The 24204-nt window shown below is 40.5% G+C and overlaps 1 protein-coding gene across 21 annotated transcripts in view; it reads left to right on the top strand.

The window, feature by feature from the left end:
• adgrb2 (adhesion G protein-coupled receptor B2) overlaps positions 1-24204 on the top strand; it is a 222921-nt gene that overhangs the window by 112923 nt on the left and 85794 nt on the right. For 15 of the 21 annotated variants that reach the window (XR_008414306.1, XR_008414307.1, XM_053861371.1 and 12 more), the window contains 6 exons: positions 7532-7693; positions 13532-13696; positions 15939-16103; positions 18896-18997; positions 21346-21452; positions 22178-22372. Coding sequence is in view for 19 of the 21 variants with exons in the window: in XM_053861371.1 (XP_053717346.1) it covers positions 7532-7693; positions 13532-13696; positions 15939-16103; positions 18896-18997; positions 21346-21452; positions 22178-22372 (896 nt within the window). In the remaining 2 variants the exon portion in view is untranslated. The remainder of the gene's footprint in view (positions 1-7531; positions 7694-13531; positions 13697-15938; positions 16104-18895; positions 18998-21345; positions 21453-22177; positions 22373-24204) is intronic. The other 6 variants (XM_053861376.1, XM_053861379.1, XM_053861378.1 and 3 more) reach the window with 3 other exon arrangements.

Genomic DNA, 24204 nt, shown 5'->3' with positions numbered 1-24204 from the left:
TATACGCATTCATAACCGTAAGCCATTATTGTGTAAAAAGTGGGGCGCACTTGTTCGCAGAAGCTCAGCTGTTCTGAAAAAAAAAACGTAAACAGCTCCATTGTGTGAATGAATGAATATATCCGATCTGTTTTCAATGGAGGAAGCAAACAAGGTTTCGATAAACATTCAACACTCAAAATGTATTTGTTACCAACACTTCCTCAGCTCCACATGACGTTTTAGTGGTTCAACAGTAGGAACACGTTTCACGACAACTCCATTTCCTCACAATGCCTGGCAAATGGAATATTTACAGTGCTTGAAACGTTATTGAAACTTTTTAGAGAAACCCTGTGAAGCAATATAAAACATTTCATAGATCAACTATCAACAATATACATTTTACTTTGTAGTTTTTAATGCATTGTTGGATTCATTTGAGCGTGCAAGGATGGAATGCCAAAATGAAAGGTTGAGAAACTTAGCCTGCCTCCCTATGACATCGAAGTATTGTCATTAGAAAAAGAAAAAAAAGTCATTATTGAGAGAGTGGAAGACAACCTATTTATCATCACCTTTTCTAATCCTGTGTAATTTTCAATAATATCAAGGAGAAAACAAACAAACATATAAACATAGCCTGTAGACCCTGGGACACAAAATGGTACCAAAAAACTTGAAGTCCACAATGAGCACTGTGGGCAGGTCTGACCAAAAAACAGATACAGTGGTACCTTAGTTCTCGACCACAATTCGTTCCAGACGGCCGTTCGAGAAGCGATTTGTTCGAAATCTGAATCGATTTTTCCCATTACAATGAATGGAAAAAGAAATAATGCGTTCCAAGCCTTAAAATAGGAGCTTTTGTAGGAGTGAATGTAGAGTGCCTGCTGCAGGTGCGCTGTTCCTCTATGTGTGTGGCTGCTGCATGTGGGAGGGGTTGCCGAGTGAGTGACGTCTCTCCAGAAGTGAAGAGGTGCCCGGTGCGTGTCCAGCTCTGAATGTGCGCTTCTGTGCAGTTTGGCTGTGACAAAGTCATAAACCAAGTCACGCTCTGTCCCAGACTCGCCTCATCCCTGTCCCAGCTCCAGCCGACAACAGGACATCAAACCCTGGAGTGAGCGCTCCAGCCTCGGAGGTGTCGAGGCGCACCTCCCCTGTGACACTCTACCACGGTCCAGTGCGGAGACAGGAAAGGTTTTACACCTCAATATGAAGAAAAAACAGTCAGTAAATGTAGCTAACGGGACACGTCTGCTTACAGAGGCTGCGTTATACACAATAACAAAGTGTGTCGTGGGTCAACTGATCGGTCTGCGCACGTTATGTTTTTTCCGGCTTTTTTCGGGGGCGTTCGAGTTATGGATTTTTGTTCGAAATCCGAAGCAAAAAATCTCATTTTTTGTTCCAACTCAAATTCGTTCAAATTCCGGGACGTTCGAAAACCGAGTTACCACTGTATGTAAGATTGCTAGCAGTGTTCTGTGGAGAAAGGAGAACCTCCCAGGAAAGCTGTGTAGCACTCCACCAGTCCGTAGTTAAGGAACCCGAATATCTCTCCAACATGGAGGGGAAAAAAAAAAAAAAAGGAAACTAAAGCTGATCAGTGAACCATCCTGCTGAGGGGAAGTTCTTCAGCTCCATCTATCCGGGACACTAGTCAGGACGGTCGGAAAGATAATATCCTGAGACATCCTGGATGAAAACCTGCTCCAGAGCGCGCTTGACCTCAGACGGGAGTGAGGTTCATCCTTCAGCAGGACAACGACCTGAAGCACCCAGCCATGACATCAAAGGAGTGGTTTCAAGACCACTCAGGGACTGCCCTTGAGTGGTTTAGCCTGAGCTCAGGCCCGAATACTATTGAACATCATTCAACAAATCTGGATTTGGCTGCGTCCTGACACATCTAATGCAGCCTGATGGTGCTTGAGGGGCACTGCAAAGAGACGTATTCAAAGAAGAAATGTGGTTGCTCTCATTTACCTTTGACAATTGTAAATATGTATGTGATATGTGAATGATATATTTTGGAATCTTACATCACATAATGTAACATGAAAAAGTGAGGCACTGAACATATTCTTGAACGAAGCAAATCCTGAAGCAAAGATTCAAGTTCTGGCAAAATTTTTCTTTCATTTCATTTTCCATTGCCACTGAAGCAAGACGTATTGGTAAACCTGCTCGTAGTAGCATACTGTGGAACCTCGGTTTTCGAACATCCCAGACTTTGAACAAATCGGAGTTCGAACGAAAATTGAGATTTTTTTCGAATGAAAATCCAGAACTCGAACGCCCCCGAAAATAGATGGAAAAAACATGACGTGCGCGGACGATCAGCTTACCCACGATGCACTTTGTTATTGTGTATAACACAGCCTCTGTATGCAGACGTTAAAAAATCAAATATGCCTTCACAGCTACATTTACTGACTGTTTCTTCTTCATATTGAGGTGTAAAACCAGAAGCGCACATTCAGAGCTGGACACGCACCGGGCACCTCTTCACTTCTGGAGAGACGTCACTCACTCGGCAACCCCTCCCACATGCAGCGGCCACACACATAGACGAACAGCGCACCTGCAGCCGACACTCTACATTCACTCCGAACACTTCTCGAAACGCCTTCTGGAACGGATTGTGATCGAGAACCGAGGTACCACTGTACTTTAAGCGCAAAAAAAACAAAAAAAAAACAGAATATTGACTCGGAAAGGCAAGATTATAAACGACTTAACAATACCTGACAGCATTTTGGAGAGAAAGTAAGGAAGGCCAGGCAAGTATGTTTGGGACACATGGAGAGGAAAGAGCCTGTTGGATAAAGAATGTTAGAAACCAACTTCTGGCAAACCGAATGTGAAATGCCGGAAAGCATATGTAAACAGCCATTATTTGTGACCTAATTCAAGTCAACTTCATTTAATCTTTGTAAAATGATCTTATTTATGTAAATATATGCTGGTTTTTAAAGAATTTATCAGTATCTGTTTGGAGTAATTAACCGCCTGTCTTCACTGCTCAAAGAAGCCTCCGGAGTTTAACAATAATCATTACAAAAAAAAAGGATACTTGAATCCATTCACGTAAATTGAAAGAAACAGAATAGCTTCAACAGCCAAGAGAGCGAGTTGCTCCCGGCAGATGTCATTCTTTTCTGAAGTAATAACCTAACCACAGATTAAGTCATATGCAACTCAAGAAAATCTCTGAACTCTTGGTCTTAGGTCATGACTTAAAGGAAAGTGACAAAAACCTTCAGTCCGTCATCATGCGGCATGTCGTGCATGTTTCACTTGTCAACTGTCAGTTATCCTGCCACTGCTTCTAGAGTTTGAGACCGAGAGTTGTCGCCTGCAGACGTGTCACTTTAATTTCAGAGGACATCTCACATGCTTCTAAAGCATGCAGCATGGCCTTGACTCACATCGTTCTTGATACTTAAAGAGTCACCGACAAGGCTGAGGCACTATTGAATAAATATGCAGGGTGAGATGATTATATATCGTCTACCATATTGGTTCTGTTGTGTTGGAAAACTAAGTGTAAAACCAAATTAAAATTGAGCAGGAAAGAGGAAGCATCCATGAGGCGCATGTAAACATGCTCTTCAGCTTCAGTATCAGAGAAGGGAGAACTGTTTTCCTGGGAGTGAGCGTATAAGCCTCTTCTCCCCAAAAGATGTGGCCCGTCAAAAGAAATGGGTCAATCGACGTATGAACGATGGACAAATGGCGACCATTGCCGGCATCAGCACTCCACAGCCATCATTTTGCTGGTGAGCAGAAAGCCTTTTGGCCTGAAAGTTTATCTGAAACGGCTTCTGAAACAGACCGCAACTCCCACAGTCAAGCGTAAACAAGCATGAAATACCTTGTTCCAGTTCTATGAGTACATGCTTAGCCCCCTAACTGACTTTGCTATTGGTTAATCCAACATAAGTCAAAGCAGCAGTGGCAAAACATAGATGGTCAAGACCCTTTGTTTACCCTCACGCATGCGACATTATTTACCGTTGACACCTTTTCGGAGAGTAAAAGGTCCAGTTTCTTTGTTTTAAAATTTCTATATGAGCATTTAGTGTTATGGAGGGCTAACTATACAACAAGAAATTTCAGCCTCTGACAAGCACGACTCATTTAGAATGATGTTTGATGATTTCTGGTTGTAAATGGATTCCAAGTTCTACTTTGAGTACACATAAAACACAGTATTTATTCAAATTTTTGTCTTGGTTGACTTCATGCTGGTGACAAAAACAACAAAAACTCAAGCAGAAAAAAAAGGCTCTCATCTGATGTTATTTTATGTCATGACATGATGACACAGTTAAAAGTGTGATGTATGTGGAGTGGTGCATAAATCCGACTTTCACTCGCCTTAGTTCAAACTCTCAGCCCGTCTGAAAAATGCATTTCATTAAAATTAATCACAAGCTCCTCTTGCAGCATTCACTTGAGCATAGTCATGACTTCCTTTCCTGTGACTTTACATTTAAATTAATTGAATAATTTTCTACTATTTACCAGCTCTCCACATCTACATACATTTCATGTTGCCATCTCTCTCAAAGACGGTTTTCCTGCTCCTCTGAGCCTTCCTTTACAGCGTAGTCTGAATAATGAATCGCTATGATTTATTTAGCTTTGCTGAACAGAGGACCAGCCATCTTTATCCTGCTGTCTCAAACTTAGCAGCTCCTCTTTGTCCCCCTCGCGCTCAGCTTCTATTTCTTAATCTGCCTCTCTTTTCACTGATTCCCTCTCAACGTTGTGTAATTCCCTCCAGTCACCAAATGAATGAGTCATTTTTGTTATTCCAAAAACCCGTCCAGAATTTGGGGATGTGTTTTCCATTTCAAACAGTATCAATCTCGCACATATCACCACTCATCCTGTAGCTTTATGTATCATAAATAATGTGGGAAGTGAAGTAATGTTTGACTGTTTTATGTTGTGCTCTTCCGTTTCCTTTATCCATTTTTGGATAGCATTTTACTTTTTTATTTCCCACCTACCCATGCTTTATTTGGTTTTGTTTTTTTCCTCTCAAATCTCCTGTTGGACCTTTCCAGCAGACACCAGAGGGGAACTCCGCACAAAACCTCTGATATCTGCCACGCCAACAAATGACAGTGACTGACATTTAAATAATATTTTGCACACTGCGTGTCTCTGGAAACACATTTACATTGGTCAGTGAATGACAGTGATGGTTTATGAAGCATCATGATACTATGTCCTCACTTTCAGAAGACACTAGGTTGGAGAGGTGTGTTAAACAGTTGGCCAACAGTAAGCAGTCGGCTGAGAAAACAACTCTTTCGAGAAGCTGCATTGGCCCATCAATGTCAGTGACACATGGTGGGGCAGGGTTATAGAGGGCCTCCAATTTGAGTAAACAAATTTTGTATTCATGCTGGAGTGAGAGCTCGCGGCAGTGCTGGGATGTGGTTCCCGTCCATCGGCAGGGGTTTTGGAACAGCTGTAGTTTGTAAATAGATTCCCGAGGGAACTGAACATGGAGAGAGTTGCAATACGGTACGTCCCCAGGGAGTGAATACGGATGGCGGGTTGGATGAGAGGGATAAGAGGAGGTGGCTAATGTAGTGGAGGTGGTTGCTGTTGACATCCAAGAATCTTGACCCACGGGGACGACACACCGAGGAGGTGCTAATGATTAAAGCAAAGCTCTCGGGGGTTGCTGAAGTGCCAAATAGATGGAATCGCCGCTCTTGAGCGTGAGGATTGCTTGATAGTCAGTTATGCCTTTCAGTTAGTGAGTGACACAGCATTTGGTGAACAGAAGAGCTGGGTGTTATCCACATTTGGTCTGTAGCAAATTTTGCATGGTATATTGTCCCTCTGTATATTGACTATAATACAATTATTTTGGGACCAAACTGACCAACAATAAAAGTGTATCATCATGAAGCAAGAACGTCTTTTAAGATGGATTTTTAAATGCCAAAAAATATTCTAAAATTTTTGATGGCATGACAGTTGTGCTACCTTCCTATTTTTTATCTTTCGATAAACTTCAGATTTTGAACCGCCTCAATATTCCCCAGTTGGGGTTGTGGGATCTGGTTTTGCATTTTTTTTTTCTACATTTTCTTGCTTGTCATAGGTTTCACACACACACTCACTCGTGGCCAGCAAAATTATCAAGTTAAATTTTTTTGGATTCTCTGATTTGTGGGCTCTCAAGACAGATCTGGGACCGGTCCCAATTCTCACCCTAGCACTGATTTTTGGCCCCAACATTCGATCTTGCGCGTTCACACCATTTGTTTACTTTCCCCTCGTATCAAACGTGAGTGACCTAGAGGGTCGACTGTGTCTGACAAAGTGAACAATACTACATTATTGAGTATGTTGTTATTTCTTCCTAGCATTCAGGCTAACGTTAACGTCAACATACCTCTGACAGATCTAAGCCAACGACACTTCTGTTGTCTTTACGCGTGACATAAGAAAAGCGAAGTGTCTTAAAGTACTGTTCCAATTTATCGGTAAATCACAATTCACTTCGGCAACAGAGGGCACTTTATAGTGAGGGGCACTCAATACCAACTGCTGGTGTTCATGGTGAAATGGACTGAGCCTGGATCTTCATTATTACTGCAATACCTTGCAGCAAAAAATTCCGGCCTGTAGTTCAATAGTGTAGTGTGTACAATATTCTCATAGCCAGCTCATAAGGAACTTCACTTGATCACCAGTCCTCAGTCTCACAATGTTAAAAGCATCTCACCCCAACTAGACTGAATACATCTCAAGACTGAAAAGCGCAGTAAAAGAAGACAAAATGAGTAGCCAACTTCTCACCACTTTTGCGCCTCTCCAAAGCTTCTCATTAATCTCATTTAAGTTCCACTCCCTCTTTCTAATATTCAAAGTGATATTTAATAAAGGGCGTGAATGGGTTCCAGTCCATGAGTGTTTTCGGACTGTTTTCGGCTCATTTGTTTCACTGCTTTTGGTCAGGTTTTTTTTATCTCAGAAAGCCGACTTGGCACGTCCATTACCTCAATATGACCAGAGACGCATTACCGCATGACTTCCGCCAGACTGTTCCTAATGTTCCTAACCTCCATTTTCTCTCGTGTAGTTACATCAGCCTTGTCCTGAAAATGTACCAGGCATGGGTGCATCTCATACTCACTGGGGTTTCCAACTGCATGAAACCTTATTCGCAGAGAAATGAAAGTAATTACAGTTCAACTTCAAGATTCAAAGACAATGGAAATATCTGATCAGTGCTGTATTAAAAGAAAGCTTTACACGACTGCATGATGACATGACTCCTGATAACCGTGCCTGATATATTTTGCTCTGACTTTCTATTGCTAACCAAATATAACGGTCATAGATCACCTTGCTCATGAATTTATGGAATGTTCTCATCCTTATTTAATCTTCCATGTTTTTCTCCATCCCTGACCTTGCAATGCCTGCAACGCGATGCGCTGTCCCATCCTCCCTCATTCCTCAACCCCCCCCCATGTTGTGTGTTTGTGCTTGTGTTGGCTTGCACTCGCAGTGCATGGGATTTGGGAGGAGTGGTCATCATGGAGTCTGTGTTCCGTGACTTGTGGGCGGGGCTCCAGGACCAGAACCAGGAAGTGTATGAAAGGAAGCGAGGCCGTGGCATGTGGACGGCCCGAGACGCAGACCAAACTCTGCAACATAGCAGTCTGTCCTGGTTAGTACCATCTTTCATTACATCTCCAAACCTGTCTTTTTCATTGCTTTCCTGCCATGTGATTTAGGCATTTTCATTCATTTTGTTTTAATTTTTAGAGGGGGCCTTAGATATCACCAATGCTGTATCATGATCATTGTATAGATGTACACTCATAGGCGCTTGTCCATTTTTACTTTTTATCTGGCTCCTCTGCATCAAACTGTGTGAAGGCGACTCAAAATGCGTTTTTGTTTTACTGATCGATAGATTGGATGTTACAAGAGATTGAACATTGTTAAACATTTAATAACCTATGATACAACATGTTGAGGTCAATGATGAATCACAAGTAGAAAGTAACAAAGTGCCAAAATGGTCACTCAGAACAAAGGAAAGCTGCGAGACTCATGAATGTATGACACTTGGTGGTTGACGCACGCTCGCTGACAAAATTTCCTTCACCACTAGGGGAACACTGAATGAACAAAAATGAAAATAACATACTCAAGATCAAAGTAACATGAGTGAGAGAATGATGTGACAGCCTTAATAAAAGTATGCAACTTCACTCAACAGACAACATATGTTGACTATTTTCAAATAAACTTTTGCTTCCAATGTTGACGCCGATGAACGCATTGGATGTTGACATAGAGGCACTTTGACAGGGTCCAATGGTCCCCCCCGAGGGCAGGGAGGAGGGTTGGGATTAGGACACGTGGCGGTATGATGATCGCAAGCCCTCATCATGAGATTGCCTTTGATGTCACTTGTAACTTCTGATTTAGTTATGCTCTTTACTCACGGTGCCAACAAATACATGTATTCAGATTGGCTTAACCTTAGCCCCAACCTCAGACTTGCATTCATGTTTGCAAATGCTGCTGTAGTTGAAACATATGCTTCTATTAAACAGCTATTGTGTGACCATGAAACAAAAATGGCTGACGTCTGCGTCACACTGGGACAAAATGGTCTGTTTCACAACACTGTGTCGATGCCTTACGTAGCAATGTGTGGATGAGGTATCAGGAAACAGTATTGTGGGGTTGATGGAACAGTGCCCTAATTTTCAGAGGCCACTAGATGGTGCTCTTGTATGGAAATGATGTGAGGTTTCATTGAATTTGCAGTTCAAGTCCAAACATTTTACAGCAGACAGTGCCATCTGGTGGCCTCTGAAAATCAGGACACTGTTTCATGAAACCTCATCAACTGCTCAATACCGTGTCATAAAACCTCATCTCAATGTGTGTAACTGTGCTTGTGAAGCTCGGGAGACAACTGGATAGAGAAAAAAAGGAACTTGGTGAATATGAATAAAGAATAAATAAAGAATTCGGCAGGCTGTATTTACAAAATATCCAGTGGAGGGAGGAACATATTATTATTATTACCATTATTTATTTATTTTTATTTCTTTGTAGAAATTGGTGTTTCACAGTAGGAGCTGTTAACTTTAATAACACAGGGGCATCATATTTTCTCTCGTTTTTTTTATTTTTTATTTGCTTCCTTAAAGTCCAAACTCTAAAATCCAACACTAAATGACAAGTAATTGTCACTAGATGTTTTTTATCTGTTCATTTGTTGCTGAAATAAATTAACCTCAGTGAAATTCTAGTTCCATCTTCTGATCAACCTCTCACTTCATGTGTGTTTTCACCTGAAAAAGAAAGAAAAAAAAAAAAAAACGCAGAACATCACCAAGGGTAAACACACAGCATTTTGCCGTGGATATCTACACTTCTTGTTCATGGTCGACTTGGCTGGAATTGCTCCTCAGTTCTGGAGTTCATGGCTCATCCTATTGTTCCTGAGATTACCTATTATACCTCTACCTTGTCAAGAAAAAGCATCGGAGCCCAATCCAATTCCAGTCAGAAGGGTAGCGGGGAACTCGCCACCCATCCAGTTGAGACTGCCCGGTCGAAATGTCTTTGTTTGGCTGCCGCTTTTATAGAATGACTCTGGCCACTGCACGTAATGAAGTCTGACTGGTGCAGAAGTGCACTGCATCTATACGCTATGAAAAAAATTATATATATATATATATATATATATAAAGAAACATATTTTAGGTTGAAATTTGGAAGCACTAGATCACGAGGGGGATTTTTTATTTTTATTTTTTTTTTAACTTCCCAGGATTATTTTCATTATTTTTGCTCCAGTGATGTAATGATGTAATGAAGTCTGACTGGTGCAGAAGTGCACTGCATTTATACTCTATGAAATAAATTATATATATATATATATATAAAGAAACATATTTTAGGATGAATTTTGGAAGCACTAGATCACGTGGGGGACTTTTTATTTTTATTTTATTATTACTTCCCAGGATTATTTTCGTCCTTATTTTTGCTCCAGTGACTGCAAAAATAGACAAAGACAGCGAAGCTGCAAATTTAAATCTTAACTGGTCCCTGTATATGTGCAGTTTCCCACCAAATTGATTTCAGTTAATTCAGCATGACAGGCTGAGCAATTAGCCTGAGTGCTTTTACTTATTAATTCACTGGAGCAACAATTCTTGATTCCATTTAAGACTGTGGACAAACACACCTTTTAAAAAATAAATGAATGTCACTTAGGCAATTAAGTGTCCTCGCAACACCCTCATGAATCTAAATGATTTTTATTTTTTTTGTGTGATCCAGTTTGCATTCAAATAAAACGGAAACCACCAAATGCCGCGCGAAGAGCTCTGCAAAAGTTACCACTCAAAGACGGAGCATTGTGGCAATCTAAAGCAATCTAAAGTACAGCCCCTGGGATGTTTCTGCATGCTGCTTTGGAAACAGTGGTGGAAAAAAAAAATTGCCCTGGGAATGAAACAGAGAATAGGAATCTCTTTTCTCTTAATGGCCCAAAAGGAAGTATGCCTCAGTGTGCTAAGCTTATGTTTGTGAATATACGTGTCGAACTAACACAGTTTGGTTTCAGCTGTCAAAAAGGCATTCATTCTTTGAAATGATGAATAGCATCGCAGGCGTTTTGCCAGAAACGTCTCCACTCGGAGGACGTCCCTGTGATGGGTCTGATCTTGATGCGTGAGCGTCACACGTTTGTGTTCAAGTGCTCGGATCAGTCTGGAAATGCAGACTATCATTCATCTCCATTTACCTTGCGGTCCTATCAGTTCACAGAAAAAAATGTGCATATATATATATATATATATATATATATATATATATATATATATATATATATATATATATATATATATATATATATAGTTTGTGGGTAGGAATGCTAAAATATGACATCTCAAAAAATCTAGATAATATACAAAATATAAAAAAATAAAAATAAATAACGCATAAATGGACAGAGTCGGGCTGGAACACTCTTGCGATGACATGGTTATTACACATGAGAAGCCTCTACACGGCTTAGGAGACCTGCTTGAAGTGGAAACATACATTGCTCCTTCCAAGGAAACTGGAGAAAGGAAATGGAAAATGGACATTTTGTGTCCCAACACATGACAGTGATGAAACCTGTTGAACTGTGACTCAAGCGGGTGTTTGCAAACTCTGAGGATCACTGAACGTGTAATGCGCAAAGCTTACTGTGAAGGTCTTTTTAGCCATGTTGGTGTTGCTGCTTATGTATTGCTATCTTCTCATATAAAAAAAAAAAAAAAAAAAAACACATGGTCTTGAGACAAATTTTCATGGAGACATTTTTGGCAGCTTGGTTTCACATTCAGTGTCAGCCGGATTGCTCAAGGTTTTGTCTTGTATAACTTAATTTGTTGCAGGAGAAACAGCTGAAAGCGTCACTCACAACCTTTCCTTGCCTACAGGTGCTGCCAGGCAGGCAGAGCGATGGCTCCAAATTAACGCTTGTAACTCTGACACTAGCAGAGGCAACTAAAGAAAGTACAATGATGCGCGAGTGACTTGAAAATACGGTTGAATTTGACAGCCAGACTTGACTGATGATTCATTAAGACTTGTCCTTACCCAAAAAATACCACCACTTTAGGATAAGAAAAATAAAAAATGGCAAATTCACAAACTCACGTCATTCTCTTATTCCTGTCTGGAGTCGTGGGACTGCAGGGGGGTCAACCTGTCACAGATCACTTTAAAACATAGTGACACCCACAGAAAATTTAGCATCACAAATTCTCCCCTATTTGTTTTGGGGCTGTTGGATGAGGGTCCTCCCTCATTCCACGCCAGACATTTTCAAACTTACCATGTCTCTAAAGTCATCCACTTTTGGTTGGAATTATGTGCAAGTGCCACAATACTGTGCAGTTGCTTTGTTTTTTTTTTTAAGCTCCAACCTTCATGTTTGTAATGTAACCAACAGACTAGACTCCCGCAGACTGATTCTTCTTTGTGAGAGAAAAAAAAAAATAGAGCTGTCAACAGATTTAATGGCACTTGAGCAAAGTTAACTTGCGATTAATGGTAAATGAATCAGCCATTTTGTATCAGTTTTAAATGTAACTTTAAGATTTCATCTACACAAGAGTGACCTATAATACTTAGTGTTATGGTTTTAGCATGTTTTTAACCTCTGCAGTACCTCTGAGGTTCTTCTGAATAATGTTCTTGACAATATTCTATACATTTGTTTTGGCTGTTGTAGTAAACAAATGTTGCATGAGGAGAAGATTGTCCTCTCTGGTGTTGAGAACATCCTACTTTAACATTTTACATTTAGAACAGATGCAAAGTCTGTGCTTAATTTGCCTGAGTTAACTTAGTTCTAACCTTTATTGACAGCACTAGTAGTAATGCACTGAGATGGTTATAGGCTGATGAAGCTTCATGAAACACTGTCCTCATATTCAGAGCTTTGGCTGTCACTTAAAAAAACAATGCAAGGCGTTGTTTTAATTGTTTACAACCCAAGATTACGGTGCAGACAGTGCCACCTTGAGGTCTCTGAAAATCTGGATGCTGTTTCATGAAACCTCATCACCCCGTGTGACTGTGCATTGGACACAAGATATACTTTTTTTGTTGAATAGAAAATGAATACACACTAAATCCTGTGTCCAGAAAAGGCCAACATGGCTACCTATAAGTCAATAATTATAATGTATACTCATTAAATAACATGGTAATATCTGACAGAGACAGACAATATTAGTTACCATCCGGAGGCGTCTGTTTGCTAGGAAGGTGAAGAATATACATTTCCCTTGTTTACCATCCTACCTGTCAGTTCTCTTCCTCTTGAGTCAACATTTTCTGTTTTGACATTTGCGCTTCCAGAAAGTGTCTTGTGCACTATGTGACAAAAATGGATGTGCTAACAATAACTGGATATGTGGCTATGTTACATAAGTTTAATGGGACTTTTTTTCCTTTACCTCTTTCTCTGAACCTTTTTTAAAGTTCACGTAACCAAAGAATTCCTGATTGACTTCACTCAAGCGCATTATTTCATGTTCATGATGCACTTATAAAAGGTTAGCCAATGTTCCTAAAGCAAATGCGAGATAAGACGCACTTGGTAATCTTTATAAATCACACATTTCATCAGATTAAGTGATCCTGTTTTGTATTCAGAAATTATCCACGGCTGGTTTTAGGATGTAATTTATTGCATATTTCGTGTTTCCTTTTAATCGTGATCAAAAATTTGACAGCGCTCTCGGCTTGAACTTGGGAAAATGTTGCTTTGATTTATTAATGGAGTGAAACTCCCAAAGGCCGAGGAATGTTTTTTGTTTGTTGCAAACCCTTCTCGACTTGAAACACTAAATACCCTTTTGTTTTTATTTCTGTTTTCATCTTACATTCCACTGCTCTTCTCCACCACCGAATCTGACATGATGACAAACTCTCTCTTCATCCAAACCGCCATGTTCTCATGTATGTCCAGTGGAGGGCCAGTGGTCAGAGTGGGGTCCGTGGGCAAGATGCAGTGTCACGTGCAGCACAGGCAGCCAGCAGAGGCAGCGGCGGTGCGGGGCGTCGGTACACGGCTGGGCAGAATGCAAAGGTTCCCATCAGGAGAGTAGAGAGTGCACCAACCCCTCGTGCAGCGGTAAGGTGGACATGTAGACATAATCTGTCAGTGCTGCATGTCACAACACCACAATTATATTACAGACAGGAATTATTTTGTTTTGTTTTTTTCGTTCCAACATATTACTCTAGCCAAAATGTTGAACATTCTTACCCCATTTTCTTTTCGCATCAGATTTTTCATTGGCTGCGTGAGAGTCTGTATTTCTGGCTCAAACCTTTAACTCAATCCATTGAGGAACAGATCTCAGGGTAGAGCTGGGATTATAGTGAATGTCAGTCACAAAAGTGAGATGTGTTTGAAGGTGTTGGACCATTTCACTTTTTTTTTTTTTTGCATACCCTTTATTGTGATTAATTTGATTTTAATTTAAATCATTCGTTGTCACGCCTGAATCTTTGCTCAAAGAAACAGACAGCATTGCTGTTACATTTTGGTTTCTGAGAAGTCAAGATGCACAAATTCTGCCTATTCCAAAACATTTTCCATGGTGTCAAATCGGCAATGAAATACATGGTCATGGTCACAAATTTAAGCACTATCAGTGTAAAAATATCACTTAAAAAATAAACCTCCCTGATCACAGTGATAAATAAAAAATGCCATATAAATGTAATGTCAAATAAATGAAGTTGAATTCACAGCACATACTGTAGCTAGGGATGTACTTATGATGCTTCATGAAGCCTCATTTTGCAGCTCAACGGGTGGTTTTGAAAATCTAGAGTGGTTTCAATAAAATCCTTGTTCGAAGCCAAAGATTATAGTGCAGTAAGCGCAGTCGAGTTGGCTTGTAAAACGCAGACACCGCTCGGTGAAGCTCCATCAGTCCATCACAACAGCGCACACAGCTATATAGGAGAAGTGGCAGCTGAACTCTGAGGAGCAGATTTATGGTCCCATTCCCAACTTATCAAACGCTCCCAGCCGGTGCAACATAGTGTTTAGGACTGGGATGAAAAACATGATGGAGGAATACAAATTGTAATGGCTACTGTGAGCTGGAAAGACGCAGATTCAACAAAAGGAAAAAATAAAAGTAAAGTTGCAAGGCCACAACAGGTGTTGAATAGCTGGCTTTGGATCCACTCATGCTGCTCTAACTTGGCAGCGCAGAATAACTGTTGAATTCTGATCCCCCGATTGATGCCAAAACATAGTGGCACCTTTCAAGGTCTCATTTTTGCATGCTTCACACATCTTGTTGTACTTCTTTTCTGCAAGTGCACCGAGTTGAAATCATCAGTCAGTGATGTCTGCCGTCCCGCCATAAAATTGTTGCTCATCTTCTCCATAAAATATTGAAAAACAAGGTCGGCGGGAGGAAAAAAGGGGAAAAGATGTGACGTGATAGCTGTTAGCGCGTGGAACTTTTAACCCTTTGGATGCCGAAGTCAGCATTGTGGCATTTAGACATGCCAACATGTAAATATGCTGCCTGATGTAGATGGCGAACACATTTAACATTACACTGAGCAACATCTGAGGCCGTGTTTAGAGGAAACATGGGGCGGTTTTAGTTACGCAGTAGGAGCAAATTAGAGAGCACGAGAGCAAATTTGTCGGTTTCAGATTCTGAACGGTAATATTCACGTCATACTGTAGTTCTGTGTCCGTTCTCCGTGACAGCTCCGCAAGAAGCACATTCTGGAGTCATGTCATGGTCCCAACACTGACGGAGGTTGCCTGAATGTAAAAACAGAATGTGGAAATAGAGCCAGATGCAGTCGAAGCCGTGGGAGAAACTACAACGCCAGTCGCGAAAGATGGCGCCGTGTTGTTCATGGACTCACTCTAAAAAATGATGTAGCTATTGGCATCATCGTCTTTGCTTTGGAGATGAGGAAGAAAGTCACTGGTGATATACCAAAAAATATAAGCGTCGGGAAAAGTTATGTCAGCCAGTGTCTGCTGACGTCATAATATACACGTAAGATGAGTGACTTCACTCCAGTGCCAAACTTTGGCTCACAGTTTTCAAGCAAAACCCTGCCAAAAAAACGATATCAAAGTTGAATATTTCAATGACGGTTATGACTGTGGCAGTCATGTTTGGCGACGTCTAATAAAGAGGCATCCCACAGTTCCAGGTGTGACTGCGCATATATAGTCCCTCAGGCAAACTAGATAAATAAAGAAGGAAAACCGATGAGACAGAAGTGGTGTGACAAAGGCCCACCCAAGTTCGAACCTCCACTGACTATTCAGCCATATTTTAAGCAATTTATATTTCATGTTTTAAATGTTGCTCCTCTTCCAGGTGGAGGTAACTGGGGCAGTTGGAGCCACTGGAGTCCCTGCAGCAAAACCTGCGACTCTGGCTGGCGGCAACGTTTCAGGTTGTGTGAGGGCACCGAGTTACAAAAATATCCCTGCGACGGCTCGGGAGAGGAGATCCGCGCCTGTAATGAGAAGAAGTGCCCCGGTCAGTGCCTGCATGAGCTCTCGTGCGAGCGTTCAATCGATGAGTGTGACTCGGTTGTGTGTTTTTCTGCGTGACAGTTTGATACATTATCAGGGTTTGCGGCATGATATGTGAACAGTCTGCATGCAGAGTATTAGAATGGATGTTATTCCCAATGGCTTGCACCACCGCCGCAGGCATCCATAGTCAGAGCTGCATGCTTCTCATCTTCATCTGTCTCTCAGCTGTCATCCTACATCCATCATTTTCCATGATTCTTCATGCCTGCTAGGAAATTCTTTTTTACCTTTAGAAAGATTTCTCCTTCATCGGTGCAGAGTATGAACAATTCAAGATAACAGGCTTCTGTTAACTGTTGAAAGGACATAAGAAATATGGTCTATTAACATATTTGAAATGAAAAGAGTGACATATTTTGATTTGCAAAACGTGATGGACTGTGTCAAAAATGCTAGTTTTCCTTATCCCACTCCTCCCACACCATGATGATTCAGCGGGAACAACACTTCATCTGTTCTTCTTCTAAACAGGTGATAACATTGGCTGTGTTTTTAGAAAAGAATTTTGCGGCATAGATCGTCTTGTTTCATGACCTTCTGTTGCCGTGTTCAAGATGACGGCGTACTTTAATTCCATTTCATAACCGTCAAACACGCTCTCAAGAATTGACTCTGGGGGAGAGTTTTTTTTTTTTTTTCCTTTTTCAAAATGGATAAAAAAGAGACATCAAAGTGTTGAATAATTGTCATGCAAGAACAAGGAACTTTTTCCGAGTTTCTAAGTTTGCAACTTGAAATTGCTGAGATCTGAGGAACAAAACCTTTTAGTACGCCGACTGTCCAAACAAATCAACAGGATTTGTTGTTATGCAGTGACTGGATGTACAAGGTGTAATGAAAGTGTAGAGCAGATGGAGCTGTTTCACTGAGAATACCAAGTGTGGCGCTGCTACAACTGGAGTCATATCACAGTTATCTAGCTTTACTCAACATTGAGTTGTTACAGTAGCGCTGCTGCAACATCACGACACAGGCATCTGGCAGCTTCGCGTTTACCGAAATATAGGTTCTGTCCAGCTATTGAACTATGTCATTGATTCATATTGTTTGGCCTTGAATGAAAAAAAAAAAAAAAAGTTTTACTTTGCACCTCTGGGTTGTGATGCTACGCAGCGCTCTTGGTTTAAAAATTATTTCATGAAGATAACTGGTTGAAGCTATGGGTCACGGAGCAGAGAGGAGCATCGAGTGGGTCTTCACAATGTGGACAGCTTTCATACACAGCTTCCCACCACATACATATTTGGTTTTGAACAACATTTTTTTTTTTTTTTTTTTTTGTGAAAGCTTGCATCTAATGAAAACCAAGAAACCAATGAAGATATATTTCCATGAAACCTGAGACATTCTGAATCAAAGCCTAAGTACCTATCCACATAGACGAAAGTTCTATGTCAGATACGCCAATTCGATACACAAATTCATCGTTTCCTCCCGAAACCCGGTTCCGCAGTGAATTATCTTATACAGATTCAGATTTGCTTCTCCATATGGACTTTAATACTTTTGACAACAATGACATCTTGGCCCCGTCTTCTTCGGCTCTTTCCCCGAAAGTCGCCACCACTCATCGGCAAACAACTTACAATGTGCTGGAGACGTGAGCAGCACACACTCGACAGAGAAGGCAGTCACTCACACAAGTGTTATATTTTGTGAGTATATTTTCTCAAAGCACAACAAAACAAGAATTTAAGGAACTGCAATTCAAGGTAATAACTCCCGGTGGTGATGAAGCACAAAACAGATGAGCAGCAAAAAAGCACAGCGCAAAACGGCGCAGCTAAAAACACTCGAAACACACACCCCTGGCCACTTTCACGTGTCTGTGTAGTCCAGTGTTGATGAGGTGGAAGCTCAACCATGTCCTCGACAGTCTTCTCATATGTACTGCATCATTTCAAATTGTTTTAGTGGATCTGTGTGCATAGCAGATTCAATTCGTTTTTACGAAGCACATTTTTTAAACTGGCATGGGAAGCATGTGGATAGGGAAATGTGCAGATCCGTATGGAAGTAGCCTAAATATATTGTACTGGGTAACAACATTTATTCACAAGCATCTCAGCGCTGAGCATTTCATATTCACCGATGAGTAAGATCGTAGCTACATAGATGAATCATGGACCACATTGTGATTTTCCATCCTGCCGATGCTCTTTCTAAAAGATGAGAAAAACAAAATGAATTCATAAGAAAAAAAAGTAAAGTTTGTGAAAACGACTCTCAAAAGCTTTGGTCAAGTTTTGGCCCAAGTGCCTTGTGCAGTGTGTAGCACCGAAACTACAGAAAAAAAATGCTGACCATTTGGTTGCCGCCCTCTGTGTGACCTCTTTGTGTCAAGATGCTCTCAAGGCTCTTTTGTACAAGACAGGGTTCTTGTCTTGCTTGGCGTTGCGATGCAACATTACATTTCATGTTTTGTTCAGTTCCATTTTCACTCTCTTCACTCTATCCCCTTCATCTTTCTGCATTGCCTCCGCCAACACTTGTGTACCCCCTTTGGAATATCTTCAGAGAGCCATTGCTTGTGATATTTTTAAGGGTTGTGAAAGAGGGCAAAACCAGATGAATGCATAAAGGGAGAGCTGGACGAAGAAAGGGAGTGAGACAAGGAACACTCTGCGGTGTTTTTATTTATTTATTTTTTGCCTAATTTAGTTCTTGGAGCACTTGAATTCTGTTATATTAGGACTATTTAACTTGTGTCATTTTGTTTCTCTTCATCCACAGCTCCGCATGAGATTTGTCGAGAGGAGAATCTTCTCTCCATGACGTGGCAGAGAGCTTCAGCTGGAGAGACTGTATACAACAAGTGTCCAACTAATGCTACTGGTCAGTTCAAGACATGCCACTGCTCACATATAACATACACCATATCCAGTGTGAGTGATAAAAATAAATAAAGAAAGAAATAAAATCATATGTACTCATGAGGGGATGACTGGGTTCATACATTTGGTGATTCAGACACCACTAGATGGCACTTTCTCAACAACCTACAGTAAGACACGGAGCATTGGCAACGGGGGCAATATTTCAAACAATTGAGCCTGACCTCACAATAAACTTCATTATATGTAAAGCAGACAGTTAAAAAACTGAAGTCTTGTTTGCCTCGTGCTGCGTTGACTGATTCCTTCGAAGTACATTTTATTAAGGAAAATAAGAAAAAGGGGCCTTGGTGTTACCATGGCAACTTCAGAAATGTTTTTATTTTTTATTTGTTTTATTCATTGCTTGAATTTCTCTAGATGTTTAATGTGTTTCTAATAGATATGAAGTAAAAGGTCATAGATGATAACCGTCAGAGAATAGAACGCTACGGCAATAGATCAGGTTGCACTGGAACACATTAACCATCAATGTGCAAGAGTGGGGGTAGTTTGACATGCATGGATGTGCTGCGATCTATTGAGATAGTCACTTCATTTTCAATTCAGATAATTTTAGCTCCAACATGGATTCCTATTTTTCTAATGTGCTAGATTTAAATACTAACAAGTTAATAAATTGGGAGTAAAATTGTACATAGCAGTCTCACCTTTGGTTTGTAATGGTGGTGTTTCATGACACCATATTGAAGGGCCGGCGGGGTTTCAAGAAACGGTGTCCAGATTTTCAGAGGCCACCAGATGGAACTGCGCCAACAAAAAATGCCATCCACTGCCCTCTCAAAAATTTGGACTGTGTTTTATCAACACTACAATACTGTGTCATGATACATCATCCATTCATTACTAGTCTATAGCCATTGGGTTTAAGGTTAGGTGATGAGGTTTCATGAAACAGTGTTCTCATTTTTCAGAACTCACAAGATGGAAGATTTTAAGGTTTCACTGAAATGGTTTTCAGTACCAAGGACTACAGAGCAGACGGTGCCATCTAGTGGCTTCTGAGAATAATGACACTGCTTCACAACACCTCACCAGGCAATCACTACTATACTACTTTCAAGAGACAACTGTTTAAAGACAGAATGGTCTATATTGGTGTATTGGTGGTCCAGAGGTAACACTATACTTTTACAACAAAGAACTCCAAGTAAATGCAATTCAGAATGTGGACATGTAGCATTGTGCTTTGTGGACTCATTGCAAAGATTTCCTTTTCCTGCCTTTTGCATACCTCTACTTTTTGAACACAAACGGAGCAAAATATTTCATAAGTCGCAGTCTCTTTGGCTTGCAGCATTTCATATAAGGGGTTGCAACAAGTCAGCCTCCTCCACTGAAGCCAATCTTGCACATCCTCCCTATTCACCTCTATTCACTTGCCCTCCTTTACCACATAGCTGTATACAAAATTCTGCAAGATGACACACACGCCTCACCAGTTACCTCTAAAAGATGAGTCGATTAACTTGAGGGCAATGATAACAATTCACTTTTTTGGCATTGGGAATCTGACAAGAACATCTATGATTGTTCTTCTCACGGCTGAGAGGATTTCAGAAATCACTCAAATTTGAGTTCTTTTTGCCGCAGAGAAATGCATGGACGAGGAATTTTATTATTTAATTCAAATTTTAATCGAAACGTTGGAACCTCTTCCTTTCTCACTATATACTGGAAGAGGTTTGTGTGTCTTTCCACATAATTATATAAACTGTTTACACTTACGTTGCTAAAAACTAGTGATGGGTAGATGAGATATCATGAAACAGTATTGTGGTGTTGATGAAACAGTGGCCACTAGATGGCGCTCTTGGTTTAGAAACAATGTGAAGTTTCATTGAATCTGTTGTTCGAATCCAAGCTCAAGTACATTTTACAGTGCCATGTCTGAAAATCTGGACACTGTTTCATGAAACCTCATGAAACCTTCAACAGCCTCATCTCCCCATCACGACTAAAAACCATGCCGTATATTTTGAAATAAAGGTTTGGTAAGTCAATGTGTGGGGTACATTAATGACGTCAAAACACACATTGCATTGTATTAACAAATAATTTTGCCCTCACAAATAATTCCCATCTCTGTAATATACTTAAACATCGAGCACTTCAAAAATTGCAAAAAATAAATACATAAAAATCAAAATAATTTTACACGGTCAGTCAAGAAAATGGTTTTAACAGTAACCATGATTTTTTATTTTTATGTTTTAATGCAATGTGTTGAATAGTTGACAAAGTAGACAAAAAAAAAAAAAAAAAAGTAACGTCTTGTTGTCTTTGCAGGAACTGCTAGTCGTCGTTGCATGCTGGACAATAATGGAGTTGCTTTCTGGGGTCCTCCGAGCTTCGCCAGATGCATCTCTCTTGAATATAGATATTTACATTTATCTGTGAGTTACTTTTCTGATCGTTAATCTCAAACTCTTTCTTTTTCCAGCATCTTCTGTCAGACAAGAATTCATGGGCTTGTCTGCCTCATTAAATCATCTGAACCAAGTGCGCTGCCTCCATCAGTCATCTCTATCTGGTTATTAATTGTCAAGTTTGTGCCTTCATATTCATCATGTCTCTGGCAACTTCTGGGGGGAAAAATGTTGCAGTGTTAGTGAGTGCCTTTCTAGTCAGTATTCAGCACCAAGAATGGACAGTTCCTCAACACTGGTCATGACGGTGTCACCAGTCTGTCTGTATTTAGTTGCCTTTAACTTCACTGGATCTGCCTCTTGGCTCTGGTAGAGAGAGAAAAGTGTCAGCGTTTGTGTGTGATAATTCTGTCGTGACTGCAACTTCAACCTTTCAAAAAAATGAACACCAGGAGGTGAAGATTTTTTTTTTTTTTTCTGTGGCTGCTGTATCTGTCTCTCCCTCTGTCTGCATTTCATACCCACACTGGGAAGCGATCACTTCCAATATCTGCCTGAATATTTCTAGCAGTTAAAAAAAGAAATCTGCGACGTGTATGCTAGTGTTACATCAGCCTGAAAGTGCTACTGTTCATAAGTCATTCTGCCGTTGGAAAACAAACGCTGTTCCCTTTTTTTTTTAAAGTCAGTTGATGAATAACCGCAATGTGATGCAACTTTAACATCCATCTCTTTCTATCATTTCTATTTAGTTACGAGAGCATCTCGCGAAGGGTCAGAGGACCCTGGCTGGGGAGGGGATGTCTCAGATCGTACGGAGTCTCCTGGAGCTTTTGCAGAGAAGAAGCTACTTTAGTGGCGATCTTCTCTTTTCCACGGAGATCCTGCGAAATGTGACGGACACCTTCAAAAGAGCAACCTACATCCCAGCTCCCGACGATGTGCAGGTAAGCTTTGTATTATTTATTTACCGTAAATTCTGGACTACAGAGTGCACCTGGATATTAGCCGCACCCACTAAATTTAAGACTGAAAAGAGATCTTGTTCGCTCCGCTCTACAAGCCGCGGTGCAGTGGTGCTGTCTGCACCGTAGAACGGTCAGTGGTGCACCCGGTTTAAAAATGCACGAGGATCACTTCTAAACTAGTTTTGAAAACAGGGTCCAGCATCGAGACTGACTCATGAAACAAACGTTCTAAACTTGAATCATGAACTCATGAACATCTTTTATTGTCATTAAAGTGCTCAAAATGAGCTGTTTTCGCCCACGTGTCTGAAGTTCCGACACCAGAGCCAGTCTCAGGTGCTGCTTCTCATCTCTGGTCCTCTGGGAGATCAGCTCTGTTGGAGGACCTGCAGACACGTGGGCGAAAACGGAGCATTTTGAGCGTTTTGATGTAAATAAAACACCTGTGATTTCATCGGTTTGATGTGATGAGGCGGAATATTTCGGGAGCATGACACTCTTTAGCCTGTAAAAATCCATACCTGTACATTAGTCATGTCGTTGTATAAGCTTTGGGGTTCAGACCGCAAGAAAAAAAGTAGTGGCTTATCGTCCAGAATGATGTTTATTTCTATAAGTTTCAGGTGAACTGTCAGCTTCTTTTTGTTTTTCGCTCTGTAATGTACAGCTATGTTGATAACACACATAGCTGCGTTGCTTATAAAATAATAAAATTAGATTAAGTAAATAAACAAGCATTATAACACAATAAGTAATATAAATTAATAAATGTATGTGAACATCAAACAAACAGAAATCCTCAGGCAGAATAATGAAAACATTGACAGACCAAAACAAAACAAAAAAAAATCTCTAAATTCATAGCACCAGGTCAAAAAACTTTCTTCCAATGACTCACCTGGTGTTGTGTCCAGCAAATAAATCACCACCTTTTATGAAGCTTTTTTTTTTTCTTTCATTATGAAATCACTTTGTTGCATAACGTCAACCTCTGCCAGCTTCTCGAGTTACTGAATTATATATGTATATATATATATTCCAGTGAGTCAGACATCTCAAATTACTTCGAAGGAAGTGCTTGTTACTTGCTTAATGCTAGTACGCAACAGAATGCAGGTTCAACATCAACATCACAATTTCTAGCAATGCTAGACCTCAAAGTTGCTCCTGTGCTTTTGAATATCGACAAACGTCTCCTGAGACATGAAAGGAATGTTTACATGGATTTTTATTTGTTTGTTTTTTTTTCCCTTGCAAGCACGTACATATAATGAGACATTGTTTTCTTCTGTTCTCGGTACACGACAACAAGAGGCTCTCAGTGCATTCATCAACTTCACTTCATAAAGTGACATATTTTGCTTTCTTCTGAGCCAAAAGGCAAAGCTCTTGGTTTCCAAGATGGTCCACATTCCTAGTCTCAAATGTACCAACATACCTCACTTTTGTGATACTTGAGGCATGTCCAATTAGAAGGAGACTCCAGGTCTGACATGGTGGGGGGGACTATGGGTGAATTCAAATTATTCCCTTAATCCTCAACCCTCATTTTCAATCCTCAATCTTAACCCTCAAAACCATGTGTCAAAGCCTATGTGTTACTGAGAAATGGGACACTCATTAAATGCAGATATGTCCTCAGACTGTGGGGGGCAGCATTACGCAAAAGCAACATTCAGTCTGTCAAGTCAGAAGAAGAACGTTGACAGAAAATTGTGCAATAAAAGTACATTCCTTGCAACTATGAGATAAATAACCCATTGAATGGACTAAGATAAAACAATGTTTTTGTTTTTTTGTTATATTTGTAT

This window comes from Synchiropus splendidus, chromosome 4 (assembly GCF_027744825.2).
Source record: "Synchiropus splendidus isolate RoL2022-P1 chromosome 4, RoL_Sspl_1.0, whole genome shotgun sequence".
NCBI lineage: Eukaryota > Metazoa > Chordata > Actinopteri > Syngnathiformes > Callionymidae > Synchiropus > Synchiropus splendidus.
Note: the sequence above shows the minus strand (reverse complement) of the source record. Positions and strands in the feature narration are given on the sequence as shown.